At 39.5% G+C, this 13,244-nt stretch overlaps 1 protein-coding gene across 12 annotated transcripts in view; it reads left to right on the top strand.

Moving 5' to 3' along the window:
* TRRAP (transformation/transcription domain associated protein) overlaps nucleotides 1-13,244 on the top strand; it is a 115,475-nt gene that overhangs the window by 76,004 nt on the left and 26,227 nt on the right. For all 12 annotated transcript variants that reach the window (XM_087816420.1, XM_087816421.1, XM_087816422.1 and 9 more), the window contains 7 exons: nucleotides 1,106-1,252; nucleotides 2,455-2,574; nucleotides 2,789-3,076; nucleotides 3,241-3,378; nucleotides 4,054-4,166; nucleotides 4,870-5,005; nucleotides 7,802-7,993. In XM_087816420.1, the coding sequence (XP_087672546.1) occupies nucleotides 1,106-1,252; nucleotides 2,455-2,574; nucleotides 2,789-3,076; nucleotides 3,241-3,378; nucleotides 4,054-4,166; nucleotides 4,870-5,005; nucleotides 7,802-7,993 (1,134 nt within the window). The remainder of the gene's footprint in view (nucleotides 1-1,105; nucleotides 1,253-2,454; nucleotides 2,575-2,788; nucleotides 3,077-3,240; nucleotides 3,379-4,053; nucleotides 4,167-4,869; nucleotides 5,006-7,801; nucleotides 7,994-13,244) is intronic.

The raw sequence follows: 13,244 nt of genomic DNA, 5'->3' as shown, positions 1-13,244 counted from the left end.
GATTGTGTGGGGCCTCCTTTTCACAGCAGAATGCCCATTTCTCCAATTTTATATTAGTGTTGGATTTCTTTAGGGCAAGAGTGCTGCATTAAAATCTGTCTACTTAAAAGCTCTGAATGTGGTACCTACATTCAATTAGATTTTTTAAATTGAGATATAACGGACATATAACGTTATATTGCTTTCAGGTATACAACATAAAGAGTTGATATTTGTATGTATTGTGAAATGATCATACTAAGTCTAGTTAATATTCATCATCACACAATTACAGAATTATTTTTTCTTGTGATGAGAACTTTTAAGAACTACTCTTTTAGAGATTTTCAAATATACAATACAGTATTATTTACTGTAGTTGCCATGCTGTACATTACATCCCCAGGACTTACTGGAAGTTTGTACCTTTTACCCCCTTCATCGATTTTTCACCCCCCTCCCTCACTGCCTACGCCTCTGGCAACCACCAGTTTGGCTCTCTGACTTATTTCACTTAGTGTCATGCCCCTCAAGGGCCATTCATGTTTTTAAAAATGGCAAGATTTCATTCTTTTTTATACCTGAACAGTATTCCATTGTATGTATGTATGTACACACTCACACACATTTTCTTTATCCATTGATCCATCCACAGACACTTATGTTGTTTTTGTTCAGTTAGATTTTTAGAAAATTTATTTTAGATAGGGAGACAGAGAGACATAGATTTGTTGTTCCACTAATTCATTCATTCACTGGCTGATTCTTGTATGAGCCCTGACCGGAGAATGAACCCACAACCTTGGCTTATTGGGATGATGCTCTAACCAATTGAGCTACCCGGCCACATCTAATAATCTTTATTGTTTTTACTGTTGGTACTTTATTTTGCTTCCTATAATCCAAATATGAAAGCAAAATGGTGTCATCTATAAATAGAGAAGGAGATAGGTTTGGTCTAGAATCTGTTTGTTTATTTTAGAATTCAAGATTTTTTTAATAATTATAAACTTCAGAAATTAACTAAAATATTACTTGCCAAAAATGTAATAAGTTTTTAAGAGTTGTGTTGGTTGGATTTTAATTATTGACTTTTTAGTTTTGCTTATTTGTGTTTGTTTTTTAGGATGTAGAGATAGATATTGAACTAGCTCCTGGAGATCAGACCAGCACACCCAAAACCAAGGAACTTTCTGAAAAGGACATTGGGAACCAGCTGCATATGCTAACCAACAGACATGACAAATTCCTTGATACTCTCCGGGAAGTGAAGGTCTGTGTGCGGGTTTGGAGGCATAGTTGTGGTTTTTACCCCTCTGAATATTTTGAATCCTAAATCAGGATTATTCCACAGCAGTGTAAGATTTTCCTTTACAAGTTTCGCTTTCTTTCCTTTCTCAATGGAAACTATTATAGCTCTGTGAGACTCTAAAGTGGATGTTTTATGCAAGGATTTGTGAAAGGAATTACATTGTCTTATGGGAGAAAATACGAAAAAGAGGTTAATTCCCCATTTCTGTCCCTTGAAAGGGATGGTAAAATTGTTTACTAAATATATATGATGAGACATTGCTGGATTATTTTTCAAGTACAATAAAAAAGAAGAAAATGAGAATATGTGGTGAATCAGGTCTACTTTTGGGAGCAGGGAAATCCAAATATACCTATTTTGAGATCTTTCCAGATCTTTGGCTTCCACAAACTCTCAGGTTAATTATAGATATGATTGTTTTTCAGGTAATGACTCTTAGAATCACTTAGGGCTCCATATACTGAGTTACTTTTGAGGAGTGTTAGAAACAGTGATGATTCTGTTCATATTAGGAGCTAGGCGGGCCCCATGGGCTTTAAGCAGGCTAGAAACCTGGCTGTTTATAAGAAATGTTGGCAGCTAATTCAGATTTTCAAAAACAACAAAGCTGTGGACAAAATCAACCCATCTGTGGATTTGATAGCTCTTTGGGCCCTTGGATTCCAACTCTGGCTCCTTTTGTAGGGTGTTCTGTTTCATTCCAGCTACTTTTCCATCTCTTGTTCGCTGACAGTTGCAGAGACTGAACTTTCAGGGTCCTTGATTTTTATAACTTGCTCATATGTGTGTGCTTTTCGTATTTCCCCTTTTATATTTTCAGTGGCCTTTGCTTGATGGCACCTGTGTACCTCTCATGTACTTTCAGCATAGGCATGTTTGGAAATGCCCTTAAAGTTAAAAAATGAAGGCGTGTCACTGATGAGTCCCTTACCCACGTCTGTGCTTGGCTGCTAAACCCAACATGGGTTGATCTCTGGTGCTCAGGACCTGTGTTTTCACTCTGACATGACACTTGCTCAGACCTTTGGAAGTTAGGAAGTGGAGGAGTCTGGTCAAGTGTGGGCCTGAAGTGCCTCCTCAGCGGGAACGTGTGAGGCAGCTGTATGGCAGGGTGCTGAGCACCAGCCCGTGCCCCGTGGCGCTAACTTTTCTTCTTTCTGTAGACTGGGGCACTGCTCAGTGCCTTTGTCCAGCTGTGCCACATTTCCACAACGCTGGCAGAAAAGACCTGGGTCCAGCTTTTCCCCAGATTGTGGAAAATTCTGTCTGACCGACAGCAGCATGTGAGTATATTTTTAAAGTTCTGTTTTGGAAAATGTAGTTTTAGCTTTTGATAAATTTTTGTGATAAAATAATCTTAAGTTTCAAAGGATGAGGAAACTACTGCCTGTTATCTAAGAGTGAATTATTAAAAATATTCACAGATGCTGTGTGAGAGAGTAAAGACTTGATGGATTTTTGAATGAAGTTCTGAGCTAACATGATCTTTGGTTTCAGGCTCTAGCCGGCGAGATTAGCCCGTTCCTGTGCAGTGGCAGTCACCAGGTGCAGCGGGACTGTCAGCCCAGCGCACTGAATTGCTTTGTGGAAGCCATGTCCCAGTGTGTCCCTCCCATCCCCATCAGACCCTGCGTTCTGAAGTACTTGGGGAAAACACACAACCTTTGGTTCCGTTCCACATTAATGCTAGAGCACCAGGCTTTTGAGAAAGGCCTGAGCCTGCAGATTAAGCCAAAGCAAACAGCGGAATTTTATGAGCAGGAGAGCATAACTCCACCTCAGCAGGTGAGGCCCCCTCATTGTTAATTACATCTTCCTTGGTAGTGACGTCATGGTCTCAATAAACATCTCCCAAGTGATTTTAAATTCTAGCACAATGAAGTTGCTTTATTGAAAAAAGAAAAAAGTATATGTCATGAGCACTCAGAAACCAGGATCTGTGTTTTCAGGAGATCCTGGATTCCCTTGCAGAACTTTACTCTTTGTTACAAGAAGAAGATATGTGGGCTGGTTTATGGCAGAAGCGTTGCAAGTATTCCGAGACAGCAACTGCTATTGCTTACGAGCAGCATGGATTTTTTGAGCAGGTAACCGTTGTTGAAGGAAATGGCTGGGATGCGTGGTGTTATATATTATAATATTACAATATTGTAATGTCCTCAGGTCAGTTCACATTTATATAAGAAGTTTGCTGTTTTACTTGAAGCATCTGTCCTACACATAAAGGCCCTTTGAGAGAAACATACATGACATGAAAATTTTTAATGCTTAGTCCTAAACACTTTACCATTACAAGCTAATGTGGATGGTTTTTATCTGCACTCATTGGTCCTGTTGGAAGTGGAAGGTAGATGGCATTTTGTGTTTAAATTTCAGTCTTCATGCTTGGTCTTTCAGTGTAGCATGGGTGGGCCAAGGTCACGGTATGGTTCTCAGCCCTGTTTAGGATACTGAGCCACAGAAACTCTGGAAGCATGGGTATGGGCTGTGGCCTCTGCTCTTACTGTTGAAGGACGGAGTGGTTCATCCTGGGGCCGGGAGCCTCCCTCTCCATTCTGTGTGGGGAACGACGCACCCTCACTTCTCCTCCCTTTTCCCCCCAATCTTCTGTGCTCTGAGTAGGGGATTCCGGGGGGGCAAGCGATTGTAGAGGAGTGAGGCACTCCTGGGTTTATGATCCAACTTGCCCTAAATCACTGAGCAACAGCTGTGGAAAGTTTGCTAGGTAAATAGCAGTTTGAAAGCATTATTAACTTTTTTAGGCACAAGAGTCCTATGAGAAGGCAATGGATAAAGCCAAAAAAGAACATGAGAGAAGTAATGCATCCCCTGCTATTTTCCCAGAATACCAGCTTTGGGAGGACCACTGGATTCGGTAAGCCCAATAGGGATGTATTCCTGTCAGCTAAGAGTTAGTTAAGGGAACCCATGACAAATCTCTGAAATGTTCTCATAATGAGTATTTTTATTTTATTATTATTTTTAATATGTCTGTTGATTTCAGAGAGAGGAAGGGAGAAGGGGAGAGAGAGAGAGAGAGAGAAACATCAGTGATGAGAGAGTCATTGATCGGCTGCTTTCTGCACACTCCCGACTGGGGATTGAGCCCGCAACCCGGGCATGTGCCCTGACCAGGAATCGAACCATGATCTCCTGGATCCTAGGTCAGTGCTCAACTGCTGAGCCATGCCCGGCTGGGCATGAATGTTTTTAAAGGGAACTTTGCTACTTTCTTCGTGACTCCATAGAGAAAAGAACAAACAAAACTCTACCGACAGTTTTAAAGGCTTGAGTAATTAAAAGTGTCTGTTGGAGGAACAGTGATTCCTGCCTCTCCACTGCTCTGGGGCTTTGAGCTCTGCTGTGCAGTAGGCGATTCTTGATGTTCCAGGGAGCAGTTCCTTCCAGAGGGCAGGTGGAACTTGCAATAGACCAAGCCTGGGATCCCACAGGAGCCCACCCTTCTCTAGGGGGAAGAAAGTTTTTTTCTGTGGAGTGAAAATAAATGAGTGTCCCCTGTGCTTTCTCAATCTGTTGGTGTGTTGGTAACTGAACTTCTCAACTCCCTGGTGTTCTAGGTGCTCTAAGGAATTGAACCAATGGGAAGCCTTGACAGAGTACGGCCAGTCCAAAGGTCATATAAACCCTTACCTCGTCCTGGAGTGTGCTTGGCGGGTGTCTAACTGGACCGCCATGAAGGAGGCATTGGTGCAGGTGAGACCTCCCTCCCACCACCCTGCTGACTCATCCACTCTTGGGTTATGTTCCCACAGCTTCGTGGGTTCCTTTTGTCAAAGCCATGAATCTCTCTGGAGATTTCACTTAGAACAACCTGGGAATTTTGGGAGATCAAAATAGATCTTGGGAAGCAAGAATTATTTCTGGTTATATTTAGCACCTTTCCTGAATTTGAGTTAAATTATAAATTGTTAGTTAATCATTCAGTTACAATAATAAGTGTCAGGTATGGAGACCTTGGATTCTATGAGCAAACGAATAGTCCCTGGAGAAATTTGGAAGAACAGAGTCAGTGTTACTGGTGGATTTGATTGGCAGAAGTACTGCTAGACGTGAGTCCAGCATAGGTGACTCAAACAATCCCAGCGCTTGGCAGGTGAGGAGTTGTCAGTAAAAGTTTGGTGAATGAACTGGTATCAACATGTTTTGTACTATGGAAGTGATGGTGGTATAGTGTAAGTGAAATTGATTCATTAATTTGGTTGAGCTCCACATATAAAAAAGTTAAACTGCACCCAGAGGGGCTGGTGCATGATGGAAGAGTGGGACACAGGTACCGTTCCTTTTCTTCTGCTGGGAAGTTTCTGTCGAGTAACAAACGCGCTGGACAACAGCCCTGTGCACCACCTGACTCCGCAACACATTATACATATATTTTGCTGACAGAATGCATTTACAGTTGATTATAATTCTTAACTTTTAAAAATCTCCTTTCCAAGGTTTCAGTTACCAGGATATGTGCAGTATCATACTGTTGATAGGTCTGCAAATGAATTCCTTCTTCACAACCTCTTTATTATTATCCAAAAATTGTAGGGCATTAAAAAAAAATCTTTATTGATTTGAGAGAGAGAGAGAGAGAGAGACATTAATGATTAGAGAGTCATTGATTGGCTGCCTCCTGCATGCCCCCTACTGGGCATTGAGGCTGCAACCCCGGCATGTGCCCTGACTGGGAATCGAACCTTGATCTCCTTGATCCTAGGTTGATGCTCAACCGCTGAGCCACACTGACAGGCTGTAAGGCATTTATTAGAAAAAAGTTCAAAGTATACAAACATTCTGAGTAATTGTTAGTAAATGAATTTCAAGCTGTCTTTATCGGACTAAGTTATTTATTTGCTCGTATTTGAAGGGAAAAACAAATTGTTTATTCCTGTGAATTATGGTTATAGGGCTGCTTGCAGCAGTCCATTTCTTGGTGTGATTTAATAGATGGGGTAATTTTTTCCAGTGGGGAAAAATTAAAAGAGATGCCTTTGCTGTTAATGTTATAGAGGATAGGTGTTATAATTGATGAAAAAAGAAAAAAAGGCCAGTGTTAAATAGTGTTTAAGTCCAGAAAATAGGAGATTGGTGTAATTTTAGAGGATCATGTTGGAAGCAGATATGTTCACAAGTTTGCGTTACTGAACTTCATCATTGGGTTATTGAGATCTAAGAGGAACCGAGAATGTGAATTTTTGTTCTGTTTTGTTAATCCTCACCTGAGGATATTTTTTCCATTGATTTTTAGAGAGGATGGAAGGGGGAGAGAGAGGGAGAGAGGGAGAGAGAGAAACATCAATGTATCTCACATCAATTGGTTCCCTCTCTCATGGGCCCCAACCTGGGCTGGGTATTAAACCTGCAACTCAGGTATGTGCCCTTCACCAGGAATCAAACCCTCGAACCTTCGGCGTGTGGGCTGAGGCTCCAGCCCCTGAGCCACACTGGCCAGGGCAAGAATGTGAATGGTTTTTGAAAGAGTAAGAAGTCAAAACAGGCCAAGATGGCATTATTATTACTTACATCACTTGGGCAGATAGCATTAATGCACTAAAATGTGTATAATTTTTGTTACTTTCCAAAGGTGCTTCAGAATGAATGTTTATTGATATTGTTTACAGCAAGCCCTATGCAATTCCTTCAGCACAGATATTCTTTCATCTTCTTATACAGAGATTATTTTTGAAAAGACTTTAATTTTTTATCATTTAAATGCTCTGTAAGAGATTGGTAATATGTGGTGAATTCTCATGCTTTCTCTAGAAGGTGGTGAGCAAACACGTGGGATTTCAGGAACACATGAGGATCCTTTACCCAGCTGTAGCTGTGTATGTGGGAGCAAGGGTTTGGATTAAAGAGGGGAAATGTGATGGCTCCATGCTCAGTCTGTATTCATAGTAGAACTGATAACCAAGGTATAAGAAATATAGGGAAAATGTTATGATAGATAGTGAAGTGCGGCTTTTAAATCATGGTAACATTTATGGATGTTTAAGCATGCTCTTATAAACCTGAATCACTGCCTTCTGCTTCCTTGTATAATGTGGAACAAGTTAGATTAATTTCCCAGAATAACAATTGAATTAGAAACAATTCATAATCTTACTGATATTTATCAGAGTGGAGATGAATATATGTTTAATACTTTAAAACTTCACTGGCTCACTTTGTAGCCAGGTGATGGTTGTTAATCTGGTCTATCATAGCAGTGGTGATCGGTTTGCCCTTTTTTGGAACTACTGATACCTTAAAGCAAGGAGCCAGTGACATTCTTTCATAGCTAGAGAGATTAGCCACTGACTGGTATTCAGAAAAGGAAGGAATCTAGATAAAGCAGCCGAAACGTATGACTTTTCTAAAGGAAATAAATGTCTATTTATAGCTTCACTTCTGCCTATTGCTTTGCAGAATTGACTACAAAAATACATTGACTTTCCTTTTAGATTCTTTCAATTGAGAGGAAAAATACCCATAGTTTCCTATATAATGTTCTTTTACTACCAGGTAGAAGTAAGTTGTCCCAAGGAGATGGCTTGGAAGGTCAACATGTACCGTGGATACCTGGCTATCTGCCATCCTGAGGAGCAACAGCTCAGCTTCATCGAACGCCTGGTGGAAATGGCCAGCAGCTTGGCCATCCGTGAGTGGCGGCGGTTGCCCCATGTGGTGTCCCATGTGCATACCCCTCTTCTCCAGGTGGGTATGATATATTAATATGAGCAGTCTTATGGGCCTATCATAGCAGAGAACATCTTCTCCAGGCGTAGATCTGTGAACTGAGCTGGATGGCAAAGAGGAAACTCCTTCCACTTGTCCTTTCCCATTTAAACTCATGCTCAGTGGAAGGAAGGCCAGAGTGAAAATGTAAAGGACTGAAATGTTGCTTCTCATTTTTGGAGCTTCCAGCGGATTTAAGTGACAGAATACATCCTCAGGAGTGATTTTGATGATGTGCATTTTTGCTTCATGGATTTTCTTCAGTGCTCACTATACCACCATCAGTTCTAAAAATCTGTCATCCTCTGAAACTTCGTTTATCCTCACCTGAAAATATGCTTTTTTTGTTTTTTTGTTTGATTTTAGGGAGAGAGAAACATCGGTCAGTTGCCTCACATACGTGCTCTGACCAGAGATTGAACCCGCAACCTGGGTTTGTGCCCTGACCGGGAATCAAACCCGCAACCTTTTGGTATGCGGGATGATGCTCCAACCAGCTGAGCCACCTGGCCAGGGTGTCCTCTGAAACCCTTAAGACTGCTGATTAAATAGACTATGCCTTGGCTTCTTCCTTTGTGTGTCATCTTTACTGTTTCTGACAGTTTGTTCTAGCCACATGAACCACCCTTCAATTGCTTTTTCTGTCCATAGAACACATGTTTTCCGACTCTTCCCAGCTCCTGTACGCATGTGCACACCACCACCACACACACACATACACACACACACACGGGGCTGAGCAGCTACCAGTGTTATTGAGGAAAACTGTCGGTTGATGTTATAACTATAATGCAGAATGGTTATACTTTTTTTTCTTTTGAAAGAGTAGTTTTGAGACTAAATTGGTATGTTGATTTTTATCATAGTATAGTTGCTTTGTAATATACTTAGATTTTCCTGTCTTCTGCAAAGTGAACTAGAAGTTCTTTGAAACAGCTAATTACTTGTTTTGTTTTGATATTTTTCTTTTTGTATCTATTCTTTTGCTTTATTTCAAGGTATATTGTGAATGACTAAGTATTATGAATAACACAATTGTTAATAATTAAGTAGAAATTATTGTGAATTATATATTTAAAGCATGGAGTTAAAATATAATATTTCAGATAATCCTGATTCAAGTATTTCGGAGGTGAAATTAAAGGTAGTTTTATTTCTCTTGACTACTTCCCTCATGGTTGATGCTTGATAAATAGTTGTTGGTTATCTTGGTTATAAATCTGACTGTAAAAGATGATTTCTATCTCCAATAGCACTGTCAACCAACATAGCTGAGAAATCTTACAGAAAACACAGACAGTGTCCATAAAAATGGTTTTAGGAAACCATTTAACATTTCTATTTGATCATTTTAATAATTGTTCTTATGTTTAGGGTCATATTTATATAGAATTTGAGATAAGGAAGGTGGAGAGACTGAGTTAGAGAAGAGCTTATTTTTAATTTTTTAGAGAGGGAGGAAGGAGAGAGAGAGAGAAACATTGATGTGAGAGATACATTGATCAGTTGTCTCCCTTACACACCTTGACGGGGGATCAAACCTGCAACCTAGGTATGTGCCCTGACTGGGAATCGAACCCATGACCTTCTGGTGCATGGGACAATGCTCCAACCAATTGAGCCACACTGGCCAGGGCAAGAAGTGCTTATTTTTAAAAAATCAAATAAGTACCTTTTGTCCAAACTTAATAAATGTTAATGCCTAATTTTAAAAATATTTATTATATTAAATTAAAAAATACATATTTAGAACTACGACTAGTGCCTCTTTCCCTTCCTCCTATAACTACCACCAAAAAAGAAAATTAGTGAAGGGAAAAGTCTTGGTACTTCTGTACAGTAACATTCCCATCTTACTGATTTTAGACCCCAGGTTTTAATAGAGAGTTTAGATGATCAGTCTATCTCTTTGGCATACCGAAAACACCAATACTGGATTCCTGGGTTAACCACTAATGTAGAAGAAACACAGAGCCTGAGTCTTGTTTTAGACAGAATGACTTTAATATATTGTTCAGGCAGATCATCCAGAATAACAGAATAAGAGTTTCTGAAGCTCCTTTTCATGGAAGCAACAACTAGAGTGGGGAATATTGTCAAAAGCAGTTTTCAGGATTATGGAAATTAAACACAGACTTGCAACAATCCAAAGAGCATTTAAGAAAGACAACTGTATTTTAGTAAGAATAGCAAACTTTGTAGCATTTAATAGTCATATTACCTTTCTTTCTTTCCCCATTTCCACCATAGTATTGAAAACCAACACTTCCAACCATAGGAGCTGTGAAAACCAGTAGCCTAGTAGCCACCAATGGAAGGTAGAACAGATTTAGAGACACAAAAAACCCAAAAAAAAAACAAAACCCCACAAAGAAACACTTGGCCCCAGAGAACTGGCACTATTTGACCAGCATTGCAGTTCCCTTGAAAAACTCTGTTCACAGGGTTTGTCTCTGTTTGACCGGACTCAGAGCCCACTCAGTAAGGAAAGGCATATGTGGAGGCTTCTGTCAAAAACAATCAATGGCAGTTGTTTAACATCACAGCTGCCTGATGGAGCAATACCAGCTGGGGCACAGAAGAAACTGGCTAAGTACAGGGAAGATTAGGGAATAAAGGATTCCCTAATCCTCCATAGAGGATTTTGAAAAGCTCTAATGTATTTCTGGAAATCTAGAGGGGCTCATAGATTTTGTGCACATGCTCAGGAAAATTGAGAAGACCCTAACTTTCACCACTGGCTGACCTTGAGGCACTGTACAATCAGGGAGTGAAGGCTATGGTAGAATTGAAAAATGCCTGGTGGAGTGTGGAAGGCATGACACAACAGGCACACACAGCCCCTCTGTAGAGGCTTCTGCTGGGAGTCTTATTGTTTCAGGTCTTTAAGTAAATTTCTGTCTAATCATTAGCTGACCATAAGCTAACTGAGCAGAGACTTGAGTGGTTGCATTATACAAATAATACAGACTTTATAGAATTAGTCCAAGAAAGTCACTAAACAAATAGCAACAACCAAAAAAAAGAAAAACCCTTTACAAACCCGTAGAGAGGAGGGATCTCATATCCAGAGTTACCACATTATAATATTCGAAATGTTCAGTTTTCAACAAATAATTATGAGACATGAAAATAAATAGGAAAATAATGGTTCATATAAAGGAGGGAAAAAGTAGTCAATGGGAACTGTCCCTGAGGGAAGCCCAGTTGTTGGACGTATAAACTTTAAATCAGCTATGGTAAACGTGATAAAAAAACTAAAGGAAACCATATGTAAAAAATAAAAGGAAAATACGAGAATGATGTCTCACCAAGTAGAGGATATCAATGAATAGAGTTTAGTAGAAGTATAATGAAATAAAAATTCACTAGAGAAGCTCAATAGCAGATTTTATCAGGTACAAGAAAAAGTCAGTGTACTTGAAGATACATTAATTGATATTGTCCAGCCTGAGGAATAAAAAGAAAAATAATGAAGAACAATAAACAGAGCCTCAGAGACCTGTGAGAGACAGGCGTACCATCAGGCATACCCACATACTCATAATGGGAGTCCCTGAAGGAGTAGGGTGAGAAAAGGGGGCAGAAGGAATATTTGAAGAAATAAAGGCTGAAAACTGCCCAAATTTGGTGAAATTAAGGAACCCATTCATTTACAATAGGATAAAAAAGATTAAAATACTGAGGAATAAATTTAACTTTTGTATTTCAAAGAACAACATCAAGAAAGCAAAAAGCCTACAGAATGGGAGAACATATTTGCAAATCTGATAAAGTACTTTTATCCAGAATGGATAAGGAACTTTTGTAAGTCAACAAAGAAGACAACCCAATTTAAAAATGGGCAAAGATTTGAATAAACATTTCTCTAAAGAAGATATATGAATGACCTATAAGCGCGTGAAAAGATGCTCTACATCACTAGTCATTAGGGAAATGCAAATCAAAACCACAATGAGATACCCCTTCACACCCACTAGCATAGCTAGAATAAAAAAGACAATAACAAGTGTTGGTGGGGAGGTAGAGGGAATGGAACCCTCATACATTGCTGGTGGGAATGTAAAATAGTTCTGCCTCTTTGGAAAGAGTCTGATAATTCCTCAAAATATTAAATATGGAATTACCATATGATTTTAGCAGTTTCACTCCTAGGTATAACTCTAAGAGAAGTTAAAACATATGGCCACACAAAAACTTATTCAGAGTAGTAAATATTCATAATAGCCCAAATGTGGAAACAGCCCAAATTACCATAAACTGATAAATGAATAAAATGTGGTATATCCATGAAAGGAGCCTTATTCAGCAATAAAAAGGAAATGAAATACTGATAACATATTGCAGTTTAGGTAAACCTTGAATATATGCTGAGTGAAGAAGCCAGACACAAGGTCACATATTGTATGATTCCATTTATATAAAATGTCTGGAATAGACAGATCCATAGAGACAGAAAGCAGATTAGTGGTTGTCACCTTCTAGGAGAAGAAGAGTGGAGGGTGGCTACCAATGGGTATAAGGCTTCTTTTGGAAATGATGTAAAGGTTCTATAATTAGTAGTAATGGCTGTATAACTCTAGGAATATACTAAGAACTACTGAATTGTACACTTTAAGAGGTAATTTTGTTGTTTCAGTTATATCTCAGTAAAGCTATTATAAAACAAATATCCCATTGTTCTATTTTCAGTACACTTTTGGTGGGAGGGAGGATTAGATAAAGATTTTAGAAATCTACATGGAATGAACTAGACCTGCAATATAGATAATTCTTGTAGGCAATTAAAAAAAAAACAAAAAACTTTTTATTGACCTTTAGAGAGAGAGGAAGGGGAGGGGGGAGAGAGAAACATCGATCGCCTGCTTTCTGCATGCCCCCTACTGGGGACTGAACTCAAAACCCAGGCATGTGCCCTGACTGGGAATGGAACCAACAATCTTTTGGTGCATGGGATGACTCCCAACCAACTAAGCCACACTGGCCACGGCTCTGTAGGCAGTTTTTAAAATCAAGACCACACAATGAGATACTGAGTACTGACCTAGGTGCTATGTTTGGGAAGATTCAGAAAAATTTAAAACATAGATTCTACCTCAAAGGAGGATCCAAGTGGAGGGAGATGACATATCCATAAGAAACAAAATTTTAAATGATTATAGGGAGACTATGATTCACTGCCATGCAGGTAGGAGAAATCCCTGTGGTAGGGGAAGGTAGAACTTAATGG

The sequence above is a fragment of the Miniopterus natalensis genome, chromosome 4 (genome assembly GCF_054644295.1).
Source record: "Miniopterus natalensis isolate mMinNat1 chromosome 4, mMinNat1.hap1, whole genome shotgun sequence".
Taxonomy (NCBI): domain Eukaryota; kingdom Metazoa; phylum Chordata; class Mammalia; order Chiroptera; family Miniopteridae; genus Miniopterus; species Miniopterus natalensis.
Note: the sequence above shows the minus strand (reverse complement) of the source record. Positions and strands in the feature narration are given on the sequence as shown.